The sequence below is a fragment of the Papaver somniferum genome, unplaced genomic scaffold (genome assembly GCF_003573695.1).
Source record: "Papaver somniferum cultivar HN1 unplaced genomic scaffold, ASM357369v1 unplaced-scaffold_125, whole genome shotgun sequence".
Classification (NCBI taxonomy): domain Eukaryota; kingdom Viridiplantae; phylum Streptophyta; class Magnoliopsida; order Ranunculales; family Papaveraceae; genus Papaver; species Papaver somniferum.
The window spans coordinates 9,475,870-9,500,371 of NW_020621603.1; the positions used below are offsets into that span (position 1 = coordinate 9,475,870).

Sequence of the window (24,502 nt, forward strand, 5' to 3'; positions counted from 1 at the left end):
TATATGCGAATACGACATGGCTTCATCACCAAATATATCCTCATACACTTTCTCTCTTCCGTTGTAAGCTTGGTAGTATTTCACATTGATCACGTAGCTAGTTTTGAAAAAATTTGCCAAATCAGATGCTTTGAAACTCGGATCACTTCGGATTTCATCCTTGATCAGACTAGAAACAAATTTACTGCTGAGCCTGTGGAAAAGCCTTTCAGTTCCAACACCACAGGTATGACTGCTCTCATATTTCTTAACCTTAAGCATCCTGTTTTCAACATCAACAGCACAAACCTTATACTCCCAAGGGAAATTTTCTTTTGAGCATTTTGCATAGAACCTGCTAGGTTCATTCTTCTTATATACAAGAACACGCCCAACTTTTAACTCGTATTTCTTCACTACGATACGTACCTCTGCTACACCTCCAAAAAACACTTTACCAACTTCACCAAGTAATTTATCCCAACCTTCAGTCCTAAGAACCTTGTTAACAGGCACAAAACCATCTTCAAGGAAATTCACCATAGCTTGTTCGGGTTCAGGTTCTATTACACGACTACTTGAAGCTCTACTACGACTTCTGGAAGAATTACAGCCAACTTCGACAAGTAAATCAAAGCTCTTCTGACCTTTACAGTGGCAACGAGATACAAAACATTGAAGCATAATATCAGAATCAACTCGCACAAACTTGCTTCCATCATTAAAGGAAAATCTGACATGATGCGGTAATAAACGAGTCCACTTCTGGCAAACGGCTGTCTTCAAAGACTCCAAAGTTGTGTTGACATCAACAGGATGTGCTAAGAATTCACTGAAGTAGTGAATTACATCTAGTGCACTACCAACAGGCATTTTCACCCTGCAAAACACAAAAGAGAAAAAACCAAACATATATATCCTGCATATTGCTTCACAAAAATTCTTACTCAAAATTAAAAGATCAACAACAACAAACAATCTATATTAACCATAATCAGATGAGAAATCAACAGGATATCAAAATCAATAACAGATAACAGATCAAAAATAAGAATGGAAAAACAAATCAAATAAAAAATCCAACAGAACAGAAGCAAAACCTAGTAAATTGGTAGGTCAACATTGGAACATGAAATCGAAACAAAAAAATTTAATCGAAAAGATCTACATTGATGTTAACAAATCAAAACCTAGAAAATAAACAAAAATTAAAAAACAAGCTTAAAAGATCTAAAAAATGATTCGAAAAATTAAATTAAGCTTCGGAAACCTAAAATAATAGATCCTAATCTTACATAAACTAAAACATAGAATCGAATCAAGATTAAACAAAAATCAGAATCAAGATTGGAATAAAAACGAACGAACCTGAAGCTTTGCTGAATAAATTGAATTTCGGCAATCAAGGACAAGTGAGGCTAAAGCTTGCTGAGTAAATTGAATCTCCGTAATCAAGGACAATTCTCAATAATCAATCTCTCGAAAATAAACAGGATAAATTGAAACTGAAAGTGAGGCTAAATTGGAAAATAAAAAAGAAAATAAACGAATTTTGAAAACTCTGGGCCTGCAAATAATTTGTTGGCTGCTTTTGGGTGCGCCCGTGAAATTTTGTGGAGGTGAGTTTCACAGTAGGAAAATGTGCAAGAATGGGTCTCTCTGTAGTTTTCACAAAATTATTCAAGATGCAAATTTATTGCAACATATTTGAAAATTTAAACAACATGGATATGCAAAATAGAAAGATGACGATTTTGACATTGAATTTATAATGTAAATCAACGAGATGCAAAATTGTCTCATCATCTTTGATCTTTTACACTAGTCGTCATGACCCAACTTCCAGAATTTCACGCAAGCCAACTCATCAAAGGAGTTGGGCGTTTTTCTTTTCGTATTGCTTCTGCAGGGATGTAACATGGATGATAACAGTTCGGCTTTCCGAAATCTGTTCATGTTCCAGAAAGAAGCTTTTCCGGTCTCATTTCGGCTTGTAGAATCATTCCTTTCGAGTTGGCTTAGTACGACATTTTGCTGATGATCCTGTTATTATTCAAACAAAATCATTAGATGAAGCAACAAAAGCCGAAAATAAAATCACAAGGTGTGATGTACAGCAAATGTACCATTCTATCATGATATAGGCTTTTACATCTAACCAAGTTTTATAACGAACTTTTCTGCTGAAAGTCCACGGTTCATAACCTAATAACATGGTACTAAATTGCCTAAACAAAACTTGACATAAGACAACACAAAATTAGGGTCTCAAAGTTATAGAATATGGTTTCAGCCATAGCTAATGCAAATTATGCAACGGTTCACACCATTATATTATTTCCATTATGCAAATTATGGTTCAGGGCATTTGCAGTTTTTATTTTCCTTAATACAATGGTTCCTCCAAACGTATCATTTTCGTTACTACCTCAGTTTCTTAATTGAGCTTTTAACATACAACATATAACTGAGTATGTTTTCGGCTATGAGGGCAATGCTGCACGAATAAGCTTAGCTATTCACAGTGTAATGTTGCTTCCTTATCTAATACATGTTCCTCTTATGAGTTATAATGGTGATTCTGGTACAGGAGCATATGAGGCTAATTACGAGACACCAAAAAATTTGTAAAAGATCAATGCAATAATTCATATTTAGTCATCATTATGTAAGAGTTCATACCCTGAGGATTCTACTAGCACCACCATTATAACAGTTCTCATGGCAATTGATACCTGCATGGTATCCGAAAACAAGCATTTCAGTAGTTTCAAGTAACCTCAAATAGCTCAACTGAAATCAAGTAAGACTAAAAAAACCAAATGCAAGGGAAACACCTCCAATTCTCAAGCAATACTGGTTGGCACTAGAAACTCTAGTAATGGCCAAACATTGTTCATCTCGCCTATTCTGAGATCCACCACCGGCAAGAGATTCCATAAATAAAATCAGACGTCTCTATGCAGCATTTTGCACAACCTTCTCAAATCTTGCAAGCTTGCAGCATGATCATTCACAATTTGTTTCTAAAGTTGAAGTTTAAGGGGCCATAATGACAAAGGTTGGTTTGTCTGTACCACAACAAACTTTGTTGTCTTCCGCAAGGGCAAATGAAGTATAGTCAGAAAGATAATAACTTCGGTAGCAAAGATTATCTTATTATCCAAGCATTAGAGAAACTAATAAAATCAACAACAAAGAAACTGAAGTAATAATGTTTAGATGATCGGATATTAGCAGCATAAAGATGCCAAAAAGTAAAGACAATAACAATGAGAAAATCTTTAGAAGTCTTTGTTTCATTGCAATCTTCTAATCCAATTATAAGTAGCAGGAAGGAATACAACATGCCCCTGCTCTATGTTCCAGATTATCAAGAACTTCCAAGTGTGCACCGTGACCATTAAATTCAAACTAGTTATTACATTATATACTCAAACTCGGTGTAACAAGTGAGTCAAACAATGCTCTGACCAACTTCACAAAAATCAAGTGAGCATCTAAAATTTAGACAAAACTCAATGAACATGAGAAAAAGAACACTTACTGATGAGAGGAGAAGTCACTATGGCGATCAGAGAACTATACCATTGTCGGAACCTCTAATTTGATGTTAATATCAGCAAAACTTCTGGCCAGCTTGAATCATCTGTAAGAACTCTGTAGATAAACGTTTAGCATCATGCAGCACCGACTTCTTTTCTTCTGTCATGAATATCTTGTCAGTCATTTTCTGAACAGCGGCAATAAAATATTTAGTGGCTCGGCTCTGTTGACTATTCTGCAATATACACAAAGAATCACACGATCAATACTGTAAGTTGGGGAAAACCAATTAGCAAACAGTGCAAAATCAAAATCCTACTATAATCTCCTTAAGAAAGGAAGGGCATACAACCTTGTTAAAATGTACAAATTTCTTGAACTTGCATTTTTTGATTAACACAATAACAACAAAGATATAACGGCTAAAGAACCCATTGGATAGGGTTCCACATTGTTTAATAGAGCCCACCACCCACCTGAATACAGTGTATTCTGGTTGCAATTTGGATTGTTCTCTAGCTGAAGTTCCTAACTATCCAATACTAGAAAACCACATCCAAATGTTCGCATATACACAGTTAATACATATTAAATTTTAAGTAACCCTTAATGTAAACTTTAGTGGGACACTTCCCTTCACAATTTTTTTTAATGAAAAGACAATATATTAAAAACTAGAAATTATACACCATAATGTTTTCTTCCTTTACAATTCCATTTAGGATTTTACCTTTTAGAACATTATGTTGGGAGTTTGTTTCAACAAAAAAACCTTTTTTTACACGATTCCATTTAGCTAGTTTATCGGCTTTACTATTATCAACCCTATTTACATATTCAAAGTCTACCAAAAAAAATTTACCCAAAAAAGAAATGATATCCTTCAAAATCTTCACAGTCCTCCAATCTCAGTTCACATGTCTTCCATTCAAAAAGTTAATGACATCCCTGCAATCCGATCTTTTTTTCATTAAGCTCCTTTGCCCATCTACAGCTTTTTTGACAGCTAATCCTTCTGCTGCTGTGGAGCTTGTTGTATCACCTGCAAAAACTTTTATGTTAGCAATTTTGTTGTCTTTCCAATGTATTAAACCCAAACCATAAGAGCCATCAGATTTATCAAAATCCGCTCGACATAAAAAACATTGTCTTTTGTTTCAGCAAGGTCATTGCATCTGGAGACCTTCAATTTGCTTCCAACCCTAATTTTTGAGGATGGATTTCCAAGCACCAGTTCCATGTCATTAAGAGATTTTCTGATAGATCTTATACACTCTATTGGGTCTGCTTTAGCATTCTGAAAAACTACAGAATTCCTATGATTCCAAATTTGCCAACATATTATACTGAAGTTATTTTTCCATTCATTCAAAGGACTACTGAACCAAGATTTAATCCAATTGAACATATTATTATCAGAAGGTGGCAAATGAAAACCCATACCAAACCAAACTGCTCTAGAAAAGTTGCAATCTTTAAACAAATGATGATATGTTTCTGGTATATTTTCATCACACATAACACAAAAAGGATCATCTTTCTTTAGTTTTTCATGCCTTTTAGCTTTTAAGTTTAAAACCCCAGCAGCCATTTTCCATACAAACATACGAATTCTAGGCAGTAGATCTAAATGCCATATTTTTTTGCCAGCATTTATCTCCATTATCCCCTGTATTAGACAATATTCTATAAACTGACTTTGAAGAAAACTCTCCATTTTTCGTTCCTCTCCATCTGATCCTATCTTGACTATCACCATTTATATAAATCGACTTAATCTTGCAAGCAACATCAGGCGTAAAAGATACATCAATCTTGTTATTATCCCAGCAACCATTTTGATCAATCAAGTCCGAGAAAAATTTTAGTTCATTATCATTCAAATTCTGTAAATGACTTACTCCAGGGATCCAATTGTCTAGGCTTATATTAATATTTCTTCCATCTCCTACCTCCCAAATATAATTTTCCTTTACTATATCTAATCCCTTCCTAATACTATGCCAAATTAAGGAAATTTCATAATCTCTATTCTTATGAAGGGGATTATTTCTAGGAAAATATTTTCCTTTCAGAATTCGTATCCAAAGATCATTAGGATTGTTAAGCATCCTCCATCCTAACTTGGTAAGCAAAGATAAGTTAACATTATGAGGATTTCTAATACCTACACCTCCACTAATCTTAGGCATTCTGATAGCATCCCAAGCTTTCGGATAATAAGCCTTTTTAGGGTTTTCTTTATCCCACCAAAAATCCCTCTGTATTCTATCAAATTCATCTAAAGTTCCTTTTGGAAACTCAAAACATTGCATCTGATAACAGGGGAAAGCAGACAATGTAGAATTAATCAACACTGTTCTTCCTGCTTGTGACAGCAATTTAGCTTTCCAACCACTCAGAGCTTTATACGCTCTGTCTAGTAATGGCTGAAAATTCAAAGTTTTTTTCCCATTGAAGAACAGGGGAGTTCCTAAGTACCTTTCATCATTAAATACTCTGTGAACTTCCCTTCACAATTGAAACTATTAGTTTTGGAAAATCATTATCAACTCGGCTAATCCCACACTAAGGAACCTAAAAGACATGTTTTCATGTTTGTTTCTAAACCCAGATGTCAAAAAACAAATACTTGAAACCAAAAGCTCAAATAACTTACTCATTTGGTGGTTAAAGTACATTCGCATAGTACTGACCAAGTACACAACACTAACACTAATTTTTTCCGTAAGAGAGAACTTACAAATGCTTTTAACAACATGAATGCTACTCTCTTGTACTTCTGCACTTCAGTTTCCAATTTCTTCATCAACTTGCACGCATAGTAGTCCCATTGGCACGTCCTAGTCCAATTGTTGATTTCCATGTTGCTGGCTTTAGTTACCCGTGGCTTTATCCTTTAGCTCTCCGCTCACACCATCCACTGCAAGATGACGAGACTATCCAGCTCATTTTCTGCATTTGCATTCTGTTGTGTTGAATTTTGTTGGCCCAATTGGTACCCTTTGACCAACACCAATAACATGATCCCTCTAAGCAGGATGAACATACATTCAGCTGGCTTCGTGATGTCAATGCATGATTCTCATATGCCTAATCTCTGCATTGAGAGCAAGAACTAAAATCAGCAAATAAAAATTAAAAATGAAACTGATTTTAACAGTTTTTTGGTACTTACTATGTCATGCTTATAAAAATGTTCCCAGGAACAGAATGGAGCACCACCAGCAGATCCTTAAGTGTCATTGATAAAACAAATCACACAGACAACTTATGAAATCCCCATTTCCGAGACCGCTCATAACGAAATGTCCAAATCAACCATTTTCCATTCATCTCTCTAGGGTTTATGAAATCCAAAACCATTCATTAAGTGGTGATGTGATGGTGTTGAATGAAGAAGATCGTTTATGGAAAGAAGAAGGTTAACGCCGCCGTAACTAGTAATCTGTTGGTGATTTGGAGTCTTGGAGTTAGTTTTATGTGAGTGATGAGGCAATCTTAACCCTAACATCTTGTAGGGACACCAGACGGCCCATCAAACGAGGCACGGAACGCCTACAGGTGGTTTTGGCCTCCCAAAAGTTGGTCTTAAACATCGAAATCTTATATAGCGGCTACGGATATTAGCTCATTCTAGACTTCTGCTAGCTCCCACCAGTTAGCAGATTTCGAAAAAATAAGGTTAGACTAGGCGATCTAAATTGGCGACCCTGTTATTACATCAGCTGTTTTACTCAAGATGCAATGGAGAACCCTTGTGGCCCTCTATACCGAAATTATTCAAGATGCAAAGTAATTGCAACAATTTTGAAAATTTAAGCAACATGGATATGCACAGTAGGAAGATAACGATTTTGACATTGAATTTATAATGTAAATCAGTCGAGCCGCAAAATTGTCACACCATCTTTGATCTTTTCTCAACTTTGATACACTAGTCTTCATGGCCCAGCTTCCTGAATTTCACGCATGCCGACTCATCAAAGGGGTTGGGCGTTTTTCTTTTAGTTCTACTTCTACAAGGATGTAACATGGATGATAACAGTTCGGCTTTCCGAAATCTGTTCATGTTCCAGAAAGAAGCTTTTACGGTCTCATTTCGATTTCTAGAAACATTCCTTTCGAGTTGGCTTAGTACGACATTTTGCTGATGATCCTGTTATTATTCAAACAAAATCATTGGATAGAGCAACAAAAGCCGAAAAATAAAATCACAAAATTATTAATGTGGACGACTTCGACTTTCAACTTGGTGTGATATACACTGCAAATGTACCATCCTATCATAATATAGGCTTTTACATCTACAATCAAGTTTTATAACCAACTTTTCCGCTGAAAGTCCAGGGTTCATAACCTAATAACCTAGTGCCAATCACAGAATCTTGCAAGCTTTTGGGACCGAAGATCTTGGCACTGTGTATCAAATTAAGAGAAAAATATATGACTTGTTGGAGCTGCTGGGACAATTTGAGGTACCTAAATAATTCAACTATGTTCGACCTAAACAAAATCAGGGTCCAGGGTCTCACGGTTATATAATATGGTTTCAGCCATAGCTAATGCAAATTATGCAACGGTTCATGCCATTATATTATTTCCGTTACTACCCCCATTTCTTACAGAGATGATTCAGGGCATTTGCATTTTTTTCTTTTCCTTGATACAATGGTTCCACATCATTTTCGTTACTACCTCAGTTTCTTAATTGAGCTTCCAACATACAACATATAACTGAGCATGTTTACGTTTATGAGGGCAGTGCGGCACGAATAAGTTTACCTATTCACAGAGTAATGTTGCTTCCTTATCTAATATTATGAGTTATAATGGTGATTCTGGTACAGTGCAGCATATGAGGCTAATTACCATACACCAACAAATTTGTAAGAAATCAATACAATAGAATATATTTAGTCATCATTATGTAAGAGTTCATACCCTGAGGATTCTACTAGCACCACCATTATCACAATTCTCATTGCAATTGACACCTGCATAGTACCCGAAAAACAAGCATTTCATTAGCTTCAAGTAACTTTAAATAGCTCAATAGAAATCAAGTAAGAGTAACAAACCAAATACAAAGCAATCACCTCCAATTCTCAAGCAATACTGGTTGTCTCTAGAAACTCTGGTAATGGCCAAACATTGTTCATCTCGCCTATTCTGAGATTCACCACCGGCAAGAGCTTCCAGAGATGGCGCACACATGGGATGGCTAATACTGCTAGTATTAGGACTAGTACCGAATTCTGTAAACTTCGTTTGCTCTTCTATAGGTGTGTTCTTCTTCTTTGAATCAGGCCAATATTGAAAGAACGGGGACAAAGGAGTTCCGCGACGATCATTAACTAACCTCTTCTCTGAAAAAGAACTCATTTTCTTACTGTTCACATTTTCTGGACAATTGTCAACCAAATGATCACCATCTTCTCTCAAAACTGTAACTTTCTTAGAGTCAGTTGCTCTGTTTTTCAACTGAAAAGGACCAAAACCAGGAAATGAACACTTAATCGTATCCAATTTCGAACTTGGTTTATCCGGTTGTGGAAAAGGAGTTATTGGGGCGTTAAAAATGGAACTTGGGGTACGAGATTCATTGGTTGAAATGGTGGTTTGGTTATCAGATGGAGGAGAATTTACAGGAATTGGTGGTGTTATTGAAGGTGGGTTTTCTTTGTTTTTCAAAATTGACGATGTGGGTTCTTTTAAATGTAATCGCCGAATCCAGGATGATCGAAGAACTTCTGCAAATTCCTCATTGCTTCCAACTGAAGAACTCTTTGACGATTGCATCTTTCTTTCAAACATCTGAAGCTTAGAATTTTACAATACGAAGAATCTGCTTGTATAAATGCCTCAGAGGAAAAGAAGAAGAAGAAGAAGAAGAAGAAGACGATGAAGATATTACTGAGAATTGAGGAAGTTTAATAGAGACAAGAAGATTCTGTCTGAAGTTTGGTATTTAGTGGGAGGTACACACCATTGAAGTTTCCAAAGGTTTGAGTTACATAACTCATGGGAATGGGAAGCATTAAAGATTGGGACCGGTGGATGGTAGTGGGTTTGCCAAACTTCCCATGATGTCTGACTTTGGCATCACAGGAAATGGAAGAATATATTGCGGTGTGTTATTAACCTGTAGAGAAGATATCCATCCTTTCTGGTCCTAGAGAGAGAAATGAAAGAGAGATGGAATGGATCAAACTGAGAACTTTGGCTGATTTTCCTAGGATCTGCATGGTACAAAAGACCCATCATCATCTATCATGTGAAGGTTAAAGGCAAAGAAAACAAAAACAATATCAAAGAATCTAATATAAGATCCAAGAGTAAAGTGGCCCAACTACTAGTACAGTACAGTTACTACTGATGCAGGTATAAGATTTTCTCTCCAATGTCGACTGCCACGTTAACAAGGATAATATATCAATCAAAAATCCCATATTCTTAAAAAAATTATCGGCAGTGCTATTCCACACCCCACTCTCCTCCCTGATCGTTATTATTTTTCGGGGAATGGTATTTACTTTGGTATTCTCCACCCCATATCGGGTTCAGGTGTTCTGTAAAGATGGTATAGAATTCAATTGTTATGTTTGGTAGTTTGGCGAATTCGTTAAGCTACTATGAAAAAATCCACCGAGCGGCACAATGTCAGCTGGATATAAATAGAGCCTCTATCGCCAGTGACTAAAACTTCGTCACTGGCGATAAAAAATTATGTAGCTCGACAGAGGCGTTGTCTTCAATGGTCAAATTTATATCGCCATCGGTCGGCTCTCTACCGCATAAATATATACACATCTCTTTTATTTTTGTCTCATACATTTTTTTCTTCGCCTTCTCTATATTACTTCTCAATCAGTTAAATTTGTTTCTTTTAAAAGAAATCGGGGTAATCTGTGTTACCTTTCCTGGCAAAGATTATAATTTGAGTTACCTCCCCTACAGAAATTAAATTAGCAAAACCTCCTTTCGTTAACTATTCCGTCTAGGTCTAATCAGGTGAGTCAGCACTTGTGTACGCGTGTCAAAAAAAAGATTTTTTTTTGATGAACTACCCAAAATATCCTCACCTTCTCCGCTACATCAAACCCAAATAAAAATACAAGAACAGATTTCTTGTGTTCCATCGATTCAAGGCGAACATTTATTCAACTGATTTACAGATTTGGGTATAATTGCTTCTCCAAATCAGGGCGAAATTGAGTTGGTCTTGGTTCAATTTCCTGTGGATCACATGTCAACTGATTAGTTTTGTTTTTACAAAGCATTGGGAATTTTCCAGTTGAAAAAGAACAGATAATCATTAGCAGTGATAGAAAGATGAGCATCACTGACGTAGTGACCTCAGATTTAACACCACCGGACCACCATTTTTCTCAGTAGAGCTTACAAGCAAGTCCAAAATTTAGTGGATCTTTTGGCATACAAATTGAATGTAGAGTATAGAAACTGACCATCTTCTTCAAGGTCACTACCACTATCAACAGGAACCTCAAATTCATCCAACGGTTCATCTCTTAATAATATCGGCAGTTGAAGTTCAGAACTCTAAATCTGATGAGGTATACGACTATGTTTACCTAAAATATTTGGGTTTGAAACAAACCCAAAAGATTTGTAATTCTTAATAGCAGTAGCTTTATCATCCCACTTTGAATTTGTTGAATCAATTATAAAACGTAACTACGGTGGTAAATTAATTGAATTTGTTGAATCAATTATAAAACGTAACTACGGTGGTAAATTAATGGAGTGGTTTGTGGGAATTCAAATTAGGGGTTAACTTGGTATAGGATGATGACAATGGAGGAATTAAAGTTGGTTTGTTTGACACTGTCAAATTGGGGTTTGAAATTGAAGATAATTAATTGAAGAAACTCTCCGGTAATCAAAGATGCGATGAGTATTTTTTTTGTTCCGTGAAGGTGAGGTTACTATAGGTAGTTCACCAATTTTATTTTATTTCCTGCCACGTTACAGAGGTGCTGACTAACCTAACTGGGATTTGGACGTAATATTAAACGAAAGGAGGTTTTCCTAATTTAATCTTTGCAGGGGAGGTAACTCAAATTATAATCTTTATCAGGGAGGTAACACAAATTACCCAAAAAAATCAAAATAAGTAATCCAAGAGCAAAAGAAAGAACAATAAAAGACAAAGTTGTAAGCAGCCCCTCAATGAATGGATTAAACTGGACTAAGAATAAACAATAGTTGTTCGATACCCTTAAACAACAAGCTAGCCAGGTGTACTCCTCGTACATATATCTAGTCATCTAAAGCGAATTGATTCAATCATATTAAAAAATGGGTGCTCTGAGTTGAGAGAAGTGTTTGATTACCTCCCTTAAAGAAATAGTCCTATGATATTTCTGGTGGTGTCCTTATTTTATAAAAATCACAGGTTCCAAAATATTCAAGTTATATTTGAACGTTGGTGGAAAGCCATGGATTCTCTGTCTTTGACTTCAAAAAAATTGGTGTTGGCGAGAGTTTTCTAAGTATATACATAAATATTGAGTTAATGATTTTGATAAATTTAAACAGAGTTGTTTAAGATAATTAATTGAAAAGTTATTAACATACTCACTCGTTCTTCGGTAGACAATCATCTTGGTTAACCATCCACAAAATTTTTGCATAATTTCTCTCATGATTCTTGATGATGGAAAATCCAACTTCAAGGTTCTTCCTGGTTCTTTTCATTGCCGGCTAATGTTACAAACCTTTGAAACAATTGTCACATATATAAAAATTGTTAAGATGCTAATGTCTAAGATATATCTAGAGACAATCCATATGCGCCCGTTTACATAGGCTTCTACTAGATACCTCAAATACTAGGATTCTAAATAAAGAAAAATACTAAACAAGAAAATAATAATAATTCCAAATATAGGAAAAAATATCTTACATCAGTCCACCCTTCTTGAGATAAACTCGTCCTCGAGTTGTCATCTCAAAAACACGAGAAGTTTTCATGAGAAAGAAAATGCAGCGTTTCTTCCACTATCCAAATATTACTCTCACTCCACCCATACAACTTACCACGTCAAACACAAATCTCATAACCTTTGAGATCCTAAAACGAAGTAGACAAGAGAAGCTGTATAATGCTTGTCTAAGTTTTCCACGATCAAACAAAAAAGCTGCAATTCGTTCTCCACTTAGTTCCTTACACCTTTTGTTAGCACTTGCAGCATCCATGAGCAGTCCATTACTCGTGTTGATGATTACAGTTCATTACTCGTGTTGATGATTCCCTTTAAAATTGATACCTAACTTAACATGTGAGTTTCATTAGTCACTGACCGTTCTTCCGCATTTATTACATATAGAATATAATCCACTGATCGCTGTCGGGTGCGTCAAAAATAAATTCACTCTCTCATTTCAACTAAATATAAATGAAGTATGTGGTACGAAAGAGTTCGTTCCACGAGAGGCTATTTGAAAAGACGAGGGTACCCAAATACACCACAATCTTTTTATTATCCACCTATAAGTCCTCTTGCCGAAAGTGATTGTCTATGGATACGAGATCGAGACACTACGAAAACCAAAGTCTGACTAGTTGATAATAGATTCGGACTTAACCAAACTCTATAGGATCACTATCAACTAAAGTGGAGTTAACATTTGTGTATTTTACTTCTAATTATAATTGCGGAAATAAAAAAGTAAAAGACACAGCAAGATTTTGTTAACAAGGAAACCGTAAATGCAAAAAAAAACTGGGACCAAGTCTAGAATTGAATACTCTCCGATTAGGCGGTATTAGTATGAGATTTTCTCTCATTATGGGATTTAAAACAACCAGTGTGTCCTTGATCTAGTATAGTATGAAAAAATCTTTTCTTGTCACCTCGAATTAACGAAGTTTCTTGAGATTGTTTGGAGTTGCATATGCACCTTTTAGCAATCCTTGTTTTTGAGTCAGTTTTACACTTTGTCTTATTTTTCCCTTTACCATTAGATGATTTTTCAACATCGGAGGACATGTCCATTTTTAAAATGGTTAAATCATGAATGGAGGAAGAGGGAATCAAATTAACAGTTAGTGCAATATTAGTTGTTTCCTCTTCTTCAAAATCATATGAATCAGAAGTCTCGTCTAGAGTTACATATAATGCCTTACTCTCCGTGTATTTCCTAAGATTAGGATAGTCTTTATCCATATGACCAAAACCTTTACACTTAAAGCACTGGGGCTGATATTCATCATCTTCTTCTTGATCCTTTTTGTTCTTGACAGGAATTCAATCATGGGGTCGAGAAGATCGATGAGCATCTTTTATAAATCTCTTATTTCTCTTCTTTAAGAGATCTCGAAACTGTCTAGTGATTAATGATAATGACTGTTCAATTTCATCATCAGAATCTTCTGTAATCAGTTCATCAGAATCATCCATCAATTTATCTTTCTCCATAGGATTTTTTGGAAGTTTTGCAGCTTTAAAAGCAATTCCTTTAGTTTGAATATATTGTGATTCATGATAAAAAAAAAATCTTTAACTTTCCAACGAGTGTGCTTCATGAAAGTGTTAAAAGATCATTTGCATCTATGATTGCATGCTTCTTAGATATGTATCTTGATGACAACAATCTGAGAATTTTGCACACTATATCTTTTTCAGAAATAGTCTTTCCAAGAGAGCAAGAGGCATTAACTATCTCAGAGAGTTTAATATGAAACTATTCAAAAGTGTCATTGTAATTCATTCGAAGGTTTTCCCAATCAGAAGTGAGAGTTTGAAGTCTAGATTCGTTTTCTAATATGTTACCTTCGAATATGATCTGAAGGTTATCCCAAGCTTCCTTTGAAGTTTGGCATGTTGATACACGATTTTATAGATCACGTATTACAACATATATAATAGCATTCAAACCATCTGAGTTCTTCTTTGCAAAATCCCTTTCTTCGCTTGTATAATCCTCTAAGCGTTTAAACTCAGTTTCCGAATTTTTTACTTTCGGGGGATTATAACCATCGACGACTAATAACCAAGTATTAAAGTCTCGTGATTGAAGAAAATATCTCATAGAAGATTTCCACCATAGATAGTTTGTCCCGTCAAATCTTAGAGGTAAGTTAACTGAAATCGATTCGTGTGAACTCGAGTTCATTTCTTATAGGTTGGATCGCACCAAACAAAGATTGTTAGATCTTTTCGTGTTTGCCTGCTCTGATACCAATTGAAAATATGACGGTCCCCAAATATACCACAATTTTTTTGTTATCCACATATAAGTCCTCTTACCGAAAATGACTGTCTACGGACAAAGTCGAGATATTACTACAAATCGGTATTCACACTTTGGGTGATTGTCTATGGATACGAGATCGAGATAATACAACAACCAAAGTGTGAATACTTGATAATAGGTTCGGACTTAACCAAACTCTATAGGATCACTATCAAGTAAACCGGAGTTACTTTTGTATATTTACTTCTAATTATAATAAACAATTATAATTGCGGAAATAGAAAAGTAAAAGACACAACAAGATTTTGATAACGAGGAAACCGCAAACGCAGAAAAACCCCGAGACCAAGTCCAGAATTGAATACTCTCATAATTAAGTCGTTATACAAAATCTAAACCAACTTCGTATAGTTTAGACCAAGCAACTACCCATAGTTCACTTAGTTTCGTCAGTATCCCCGCGCTTCCAACTTTGATGAGTACACGCACTATAATAATTCCTTTTGATTGTATTCCAAACAGTAAAGGAACAACAAATCTGTTTGGTAACAACTGTATTGATTTTTTAAGATAAAGATATCTCAAGTCATATGCAAAGGCTCTTCCGTTTAATCTAACAAACTCTTTTGCCTGGTTAGATCAATCTATCCAATAACTACCGAAGCAGTCAAGTTTATATTCGCACTCAATCCAAATAAATCTCAAAGAGATATATTGTGAACGCCGATCTCACGCAACTAATCAATCGAATAAATCCGATTCTAGTTGGACCCCAGCCGATCAAGGTTTGTGCTACACAAAGATATGAGAAACCAATAAGAAATATTCTTCGTCTTCAAATCTTCGTTAATCTTCAATTAATACTTGCATAACACCACTTAAATCTCTTGTGATCAATCACGCCCAGAACGGAGTTTGTTGACAATGGATTATCACGAGATGTCTTTAGATCTACAAACAGTTCTAAATATCCCGTCGATAGTTTGATATAGTCTTAGTGTTAGAGCATAGATCGATTGAACCCACCAAGCGTTGGTATGTCAAGTTTGGTTGTTACTGTTCGTATTCAAATTATGTTGACATCTCTTCTTTGTAAATCCTCTTTCATATTTACAATCTTGGAATCGATTATACCACACTTCCAAACAAGTTTGGAATTGGTTCATCTGTATTCCCAGAAAAATATGTGATTGATCAAATATCAAATCACATCCATGGGTTCAATCGGTTCTACCAATCACTGGGATCAGTTATACCCTAATATGGAAGCATGTGTGATCGGTCACACAAGTTACCAGGATTGGTTACATCAATTACCAGGACCGGTTACCATATACACATGGCATTTCTTGTGATCGGTCACACTAGTCACTAGGATCGGTTACACTAATTACCAGGATCGGTTACACCAATTACCAGGAACGGTTACACCAATTACAATGATCGATTTCACAATTCTCGATGATCGGTCATACCAATTATAAATATCGATCATACCATCTCAGGTGATTACTTAGGATCGGTTACACCAATTAATCAAAACCAGTCATACCAAATCATAAGTCAGGCATTGTGATTAGTTTTACCAAGATACATAACAAAGTTACGGTCTGTTCTATCATCTCACACATATTGGTAATCCAAAGATTTGCAATGAATAGTCGTACCAATAAGCCTAGTTATTTCCTTCTGATTCATAAAACAAGTTCATGAATATACTTCCTTTAAACAAATGTAAAACATTGTTTCCTAGGATGAAATCTTCACCTTTACCCATTCACATAATCATAACAACATTCATAAGATTATGTCGATATCATATCTACGAAGTTCAAAAGATAAGTGTTATAATTTGTAGTCTAATTCCCTAATAATATGATCATGTCTCACTACTAGAATAATATATCCATACACAGCTTCGCATTTATGTTTCAGTATAGCACGAATTGAAAGATACGTTAGGAATGAAACAGTTCAAGTTAATATTACTAACCTCAAGAGGAAGGATGATGTCGTCGTTGTAGTTGGTTATTTCTTCACGTTCTTCAGGCCTTCGAGTAATACTTGTATGTCTCAACATTCCTAGACTTTCTAGTCCAACTTAAACAAAGTTGTCTCTAGTATATAACCAAGCGACTCTTAGATGAGTTTTGACTCATTAAAATATGACAACGAAACTTGACATACCAAAGCTTGTTAGGTTCGACCGAGCTATGATCTAACACTATTGTTGTCAAGTAATTTCAGTTTCTTTAGTAACCAAGAGGGATTTGATTTAGCAAAGCAATAAAAGTAAATCAAAGCAGTAAAATAATGAAAGTAATCAATAAGAAGATAATATTGGTAAAGGGATTGTATCATTCACAAACATGTATTTTCATCAATGACTAGAATTGATAATTTTAATCTATCATTTATTAAAAGTCCTTGGATATCTTGATCGCAAGTATATCCCACTAATTCCCTGATTTCATCACAACCACATTAAAAGATGCATATAATAATTCTTCCTATAAAGCAACCTAAAATGTAAAGGCACAATTAATTTTAACTCCCTAAGAGCACTAATTTCTATGGAATAAGATTAATCAAAGGAATCTAACTTGTAAAAGCACTAATTCGATTTAACCAAGGATATGATTCATATGTGACTAGTAGGATATATCACTACAAGAACTACTCACAATTATGCTACTTGTGATCAGAAATTATTCAACTTTTACGTATCGAAAAACCTAATATAGCAATAGGGATGATGGCAAACTTAATCAATTTCGTACTCGACTAAACAAGCACTCAAACCATATAACACTATAAGCAATGAATCATAAACAACAAATTATTGTGACAAAACTAATTCATCGATTCAAATATCATGTTGAGAAATCAACTTAAACCCTTAACCAATATTGTGAGTTTAGCTACTCATAGCTATGGAGTTCATCATAATCGTATTTTAATTAAAGAAGATGAAAAATAATGAAAGCAAACCCTAGAATCTTTTTCAGCCTCTTTCCAAAAGTTCCAAGTAGAAAAAAATATGTGATCCCAAAAGTTGTAGAAATGTTTTCTTTTATAGCTCTTCTTGGTTCAAGTCTTCAAAAGTCCAAAATCCAAGTGGTCCACCAAGCCCATATGTGAAAAAAAAATCCATACAAAAATTCTGCTCAAAAAATATCGTCCGAGACCCGGAATAATGGCCGGAAGTTGGCCGGCAATCCATCTCAGGTGACTGGAAAATTCTCAGATCACCGGTAGAAGTTAACTGTCAACCGTCAAAGTCGACGGTTAACTAACGGTAGAAAGTCAGGGCTGATTCAAGAACGAGTCAGTCAGCTAACTCATCTAAGTGGGATGAGTTGCCAGGCCAAATCCATTTTGCGAAGTCCAAAGCCTGTGTTGCACCATCGTGACTGCTTCTTGTGCATAACCAACTTCACATTGCACTATCCTCTCTTCATTCACATCCATCCTTGCACTTCATTCTCATCATTGATCCATCTCAATAACCTCAACTCAATTCCACTGCAACATCACCTACAACTCATTGTAAACTAGCCACCAGACCGTGTTCCTTCTCCTTCTCGACTGCAATAGCCAAACCAACTTCCCTGCACTTGATTCCATTCCAATCTTTCCATCCTACTATAACCCGCAGTTCATACAAACCAACAATTGCAACTGTGAACCCACTTTCTCATAGTATTAAGAAAATATATTCTTCTCTGCAATATCTACCAGTCATCAGCTCCAATACCTCAGACCACATCACTACCATCTGTAGTTCCCTTGCAAACTCCACCAATCCCATAGTTCTGCATAATCCATAGCGCATTCGATTCATCCCACCCATAACTTCTGTAATGGCCGAAACAACAACCTAGTTATTCTCTGCTTCGTAACACAACACCACCAGCTCCATCTTCTTTCATCCATCACATGCAGTGATGTTCATCTCAACTCCGTTACCATCCTCAGCTTCTTCTTCCGCACCTAGCATTCATCTACATTTTCAAGCATTCACTCATCTATGCCATAGTTCACATCACCAACAATACCTCATTCTGTTATTTTAATCCACATATGTAGCTTTATCTCACGAATGAGATCATCTAAACTCACCAACAATACCTCATTCTGTTATTTTAATCCACATATGTAGCTTTATCTCACGAATGAGCTCATCTAAACTCACCACCAAAACCACCAACATAAAACTGCATTCATTACACTTGCAATTCACCAGTACCAGCCATAACTCCATGATACTACACATTCAACAGCCCACAGACATCACCATTCAATCCATAGCAAACTTCAATTGCAACATCACATGTACCTTAACCTAAATCAGTTCAAACCCCCTTACAGACTCAAGTTTAGTTCAATTGCAGATTCATCCATTTCGTACCCAGTGCTTTACCAATTTTACCTGTAAAACAACAACATCACCAGAAACTGCAAACCAGTCAAACCCATCTTCAAAACTAGCATCAAATCCCCCTTTTCTCATTCATTCTTCAAGAACAACAACAAACCCATCTATTCTTCATGTCTGAGAGCCTCAATCTTTACTCCCATTCACTTCTCCATAAAGAAAAACATCAACCCAATTTTCTAATTCATCTATTACTACTCATAATTTTGTTTTTTAGTTTTTCGGTTCAGGTTTACTACAAAGTATCACCAATATTGGCTTTAGGTTTTTAGTATTACAAGCAATAAACATCTTGTGTGAGTAATATAAGAAACATCTTAAAAAAATATAATTCTCCTAAAATTTCATGTTTCTCATATGTAATTCGTGTGATAATTTTTTATTTCTAAAATATATATATTTCATTGGATACTTTTGCATTAAAAAATATAAAATACGATATATATACACACATATATATATATATATATATATCGTATTTTTCTAGGTTTTCATTTGTTGATTTTCTTACTTGGAATCACGATTCAATTTTGATTGTTATACTTGAAGTTTTGAAGTCTTAATGAGTTGTTAGTTTTCCATCCTTGCCTGACTTATATGTCTGCAAATTTAAAAAAATGTGTAAAAAATGATAGAGCCTATAAAACATTTGCCTTAGGTCTTGTATATGTTAAGGACGACTCCGTTGAAAACCTTAGCACTCTGTTCTACGTCTAAATAAACCCTCAAAACAAACATTTCTCTTCACATACACGGATCTCTTAATGTTATTGTTGAAGCACTTTCTGCCCCAAAATCTAGATCGTAAAATGCATCATTTATACATGCCATAAAGTACCAGTTGAATTGGCCCAATATACTTCCCAATACACTAGGAATAGCAATGAAAAGATCCCGACCAAGAAGGTCGTATGTAAACTTTCACGTACCATTAAAAAAGAAAAAAAGTGATCGGCAAAATGACATGTACTTAACATTCTTCGTCTGAATGACATGGAAGCGTTGTACATGAGAACCGCAGAAATTACACCCCTAACACCATATAACTATAGACCTTTTTTGTTTTGGTCTTCGAACCCAAGTTCAGAAACCAAAACGTCTAAGGGGCGAAGAGACTCCTATGCTCTACATGTGAGGGGCTTCTCTCGGGTATCATCTTTGTTACTACGATGTAGGTGTGTCACCTCCGGGTATTTTTCTCTCTTTGTGATTGATTTCTAGCCACAAATCTAAATACGAAAATAACAGCAAATAAGAAAACTAACATATGAACTTTTGTGTTCTTCGGTGTATAAATGATAAATAACAATACACACACTCCTTGAACCATTATTATGATATCATTGGTGCTACACAACAATGTGTTGTGTGGGGAATTGATTGGGAGCCATTGCCAAATATAGAAAACTTTATTTTATTTTATTTAGCAATTAAAATTGATAAACTCACAAATAATTATCCAGTTTTATATGATTTTATGCAATTTTTATGATGTGCTATAGATATTATTGATTAATTTGGATATTTTTTTGCACTCATACCTTTTAACCATCATATTTGCTACCATAGAGAGACACATACATTAACGGTTTAATTATAAGGGCATGGTCATTATATTGCCACCATAGAGATACACATAAATGAATGTCAAATCTAGCGATTTAATTATAAAGGCATGGTCATTATATTAATAAGCATTCGGGTGTCTGATAGTAGGGCTCACAATATTTTAAAATTATACATTTAGAATTTTATTTATTTGTAATCATAATAGAATTAAAATTTCAAAACTATACACCACCATAAAACAAATCAGTTACAATTTAAACAAACTCAAAAAAATTATAATATGAAGACTACACCATAGGCTTATGTGGTATGAATTACCAGAAATGCACGAGTACATTGATGCATCGAGAGTAACAGAAAAACTCAAAAGTTGACAAAGAAAATAATAGAATCTCACATATTTTTAAACAACAGTTTCAATGCAAAAATGACAACTATTGAATATTTAATATTACACTAAAAAAACAAAGTTTGCTCATATGATTGGTTATGTATGGAAGCATAGGTTAATGTTTTCCAATATATATATTGATCACCATCGTATTGCGACGGCACTTATTGAGATCAAACTTACTGAAAATGACGAGTATACCAAGTACACTACAATATTTTTGATAACAACCTACGCAAGACACACTTTATCTAATCTAATACAGATAAAAACTATCACGGAGATTACTTAAACAAGATTAGAGCTGCACAAGACTCGCCCAACTTACCCGAAACCGCCTGTATCCGCTAAATCCGTGGGTTTTTAATCCGAATCCGCCCGTTGTGGGTGCGGGTTGGTTATGAAAATAAAGACCTGTTTTTTGTGGGTGTGAGGTTAGTATTAGCTAAAACCTGCCCGAACCCGCTCGAAAAAACCCGCTAAATATACACCATTGATTAAACTTGTTTGTATTGGAGGTAGTAGTACACTAGTACTTGTTTAATCTTAAAAATGAAGACTTATGTTTATGGTTTGGTTTGTTAAGTAATTAAGAACTTAAGTAAAAAGTATGTTTAAACTTTAAAACATGTGTGTGTGATGATCATTGAACTACAGATGAAAAACTTGCAGAAAATATTGAACTGTAACTTGAAGCGGGTTTTAGCGGGTATAAACCCGAACCCGACCGACCCGTAGCGGGCGGGTCAAAAAACCCGCCTGATGCCTGTGGGTGCGGGGTTGGTCATGAAAATAAAAAAACCGATGTTTGTGGGTGCGGGGTTGGTATTAGCTAAAACTCGACCAGCCTGACCCATGTGCAGCTCTAAACAAGATTTGCACTTGGTGTATAGAGTAAGTTCGAATTCGAACCAAACTATGGGATCAAACCAAGTGTTTGGTTAACGTACAATGCTATCATTTAAATTATAACTATAACAATAATTAGGATGCAAAAAATAAAGTAAAGACATACAACAAGATTTTGTTAACGAGAAAACCGCAAATGCAAAAAAACCAGGGACCTAGTCCAGTTTTAAATACTCTCAGAATTAAGCCGATATACAAAGACTACTATAACTTCGTATAGTTGAGACCAAATAAGCTAAATACAAGTTACTCAGTTCCTTCAGTATCCCTGCACCTACAACCAATCTGGTCTACTCACATTCCTAAGATAGAGTTCACTATCTTAAGTTGCTTCACCTGTAGTGAAGACTTCAACCGTTCAACACCTTTGGATCATGTTTCGAATCAGTGAAGGACTAATCTATTTCAGTAACCGCTCTATCAATCTCTCAAATCAACAAGTTAATCAGAGATATATTTGAGTACAAAAGTTCTTCCGTTTAATTAATATAAGCTCATTTGTATGGTTAGATCAACTAAGATCAAAATTACCGAAATAATTCATCTTAGTTACAAACTATGAAAGTAGATGTCAACGAGAATCATAACTATAGATTGTTAATCTATTTTAAACAAGCTCAAAAAGTACATTCGAGATAAGCTTGTCGGATCCCGGTCAATCGAGTGTGCACGAAGTTTTCACAAAGATCAAAATACCAAAAAGAAATCATCTAGTCTTCAATCTTCAAACTACTTGCAAAAATAACTTAATTGCGTTAATGGACAATCACACACATATCGGATTCTTACAGAAATGGATGATCAAAATCTCTATCTTTAGATCTTGAACCAAAAGTTCATATTTGAAATGGTTGATCCTTGAACTAGTTCGAGTGACCTTATATCTGAAGAGAAGGATCACATAATAAACAAGTTAGATCTATCAAGGTTCAACTTCGTTATTAGTTAGTCAAATCAATAACCGAAAACTAAATAACAATACGAATTTAATAATCAACAACGGTACGTCTAGTGCTTTTTTGATCACATGGAAGTCTTTAAACAAAGCATACATAAGAGATCCCGCCTAATTAGGATACTCTGCTTTCGAAAGATTACTATTACAAGAATGCTCTAGTGGGTTTCCCACACAAACGGTTAGTTCAGTTTATTTAAGGGATAAGTTTTAATAATATAAACTTCACTATTTATAATGACAAATGTAGTTTGGGAAGTAAGGAAATATCGAATCCGAAAGTACTAAAGATATGCAATAAATGTTTCTTTTCGGTTTCGTTAAAAATCCAACTGAAATCCAACTTTCATATAATAAACTCTCTTAGATGATAACTAATATTAGCTAGCATACAACATATATGTTACTAATATAGTCACAAGAGATATGCTTATTCACTGGGATATGAATAACATGTAAATTCCAAATGTCAAAAAGATATTTAGAATATTTCAGTCCGGGATCACACCTTAAGTATCAAGGAAAATACTTGAACATTATATGTCGACATCTTATGAACTTTCCATATTAACCAAACACGTTTTCGTTGTCTATGCTAACCTCAATGTAATATACAAGCCGAAAACACTTATATTTATTAATATAAGGATTGGTCATGCTAGGGATCCATGGGATTGGTCCTAGTATTGATTCTAAGGAATGGTCCTAGTAGAGATCCTTGGTAAGGATCGGTCCTACTAGATATCCTTAGGATCATTCATAGTAATCTTGTCTATCACATGTGTTATTTATGCGACAGACAAGTGTGTATCATTCATAGGTGCTTGTATCTCAGCAAAGACTTTATGCGCTTCGGAGGTTTATCATAAAAAGGGTATCCTCCTTTAATAACTTTCCCGGGAACACTATTTTTAGCTTCTTCAGGGGTGCTATCTTTGATTGAGATAAGTTGGCTCTTCCTCTTTCGACAGACAGAATCTTTTGAGCAAATTGGTCGTTCACACTTCAGGCCGTGATGCCTTTGACGACTCGTTTGTCGCTGAGTTCTTAACTTGTTTTGTCAGTATATTGATCCGAGATGAAGCAATTCTAGCAACTACATAAAATTTTGTAATTTGACCACTATTAATAAATGCATGAGATGTTTAAATTGCGATATTTTGTAGATACATAATCTTGGGAACTTCAACTTTCGATTGATTTGTGCCAAGGTCAAGATGAGACAAACTTGGTGTGTACCAAGATATTTCACACAGTTCTTCTGACGACTTACCTTCTCCCCATAATAACGAGAAAACTATCTCATCGAAGTGACAAAGTTGTAGAGGCCTCACCTATTAAAGGTTCTAAACACCTTATAGTAAACGGAAAATCAATACTAACACAAATACTTATGTGACGCTGCGAATTAAATTTAGTTTGTCGTGGTGGTGAAATAAGCACATAAACAACACAACCAAAAACACCTAAATATGAGATATTTATACAGTTG

At 35.1% G+C, this 24,502-nt stretch overlaps 2 protein-coding genes across 2 annotated transcripts; both read right to left on the reverse strand.

The window, feature by feature from the left end:
- Window positions 1-5,138: 5,138 nt before the first annotated feature.
- Window positions 5,139-6,334, reverse strand: LOC113331295 (uncharacterized mitochondrial protein AtMg00310-like). The gene is made up of 2 exons (XM_026578018.1): window positions 6,269-6,334; window positions 5,139-5,954 (listed from the first exon to the last, which is right to left on the reverse strand). Exons 1-2 carry the CDS (start codon window positions 6,332-6,334, stop codon window positions 5,139-5,141), a joined length of 882 nt encoding a protein of 293 aa, XP_026433803.1.
- Window positions 6,335-7,359: 1,025 nt separating this feature from the next.
- Window positions 7,360-10,066, reverse strand: LOC113331213. Its single transcript, XM_026577951.1, has 3 exons — window positions 8,625-10,066; window positions 8,470-8,522; window positions 7,360-7,684 (listed from the first exon to the last, which is right to left on the reverse strand). The coding sequence occupies exons 1-3, from the start codon at window positions 9,340-9,342 to the stop codon at window positions 7,463-7,465; spliced, it is 993 nt and encodes a 330-aa protein (XP_026433736.1). The 5' UTR covers window positions 9,343-10,066; the 3' UTR covers window positions 7,360-7,462.
- Window positions 10,067-24,502: the final 14,436 nt, after the last annotated feature.

Bases quoted from the DNA above. Each gene is read 5' to 3' on its own strand.
- LOC113331295 (XM_026578018.1), bottom strand. From the start codon at position 6,334: ATGAAGAAATTGGAAACTGAAGTGCAGAAGTACAAGAGAGTAGCATTC. The intron at 5,955-6,268 runs GTAAGTTCTCTC...TTGAATTTTCAG, and splicing joins TCATGTTGTTAAAAGCATTT to CCATTACTAGACAGAGCGTA.
- LOC113331213 (XM_026577951.1), bottom strand. From the start codon at position 9,342: ATGTTTGAAAGAAAGATGCAATCGTCAAAGAGTTCTTCAGTTGGAAGC. The intron at 8,523-8,624 runs GTGATTGCTTTG...GGTACTATGCAG, and splicing joins GTATTGCTTGAGAATTGGAG to GTGTCAATTGCAATGAGAAT. The intron at 7,685-8,469 runs GTATGAACTCTT...GAATAATAACAG, and splicing joins GTGCTAGTAGAATCCTCAGG to GATCATCAGCAAAATGTCGT.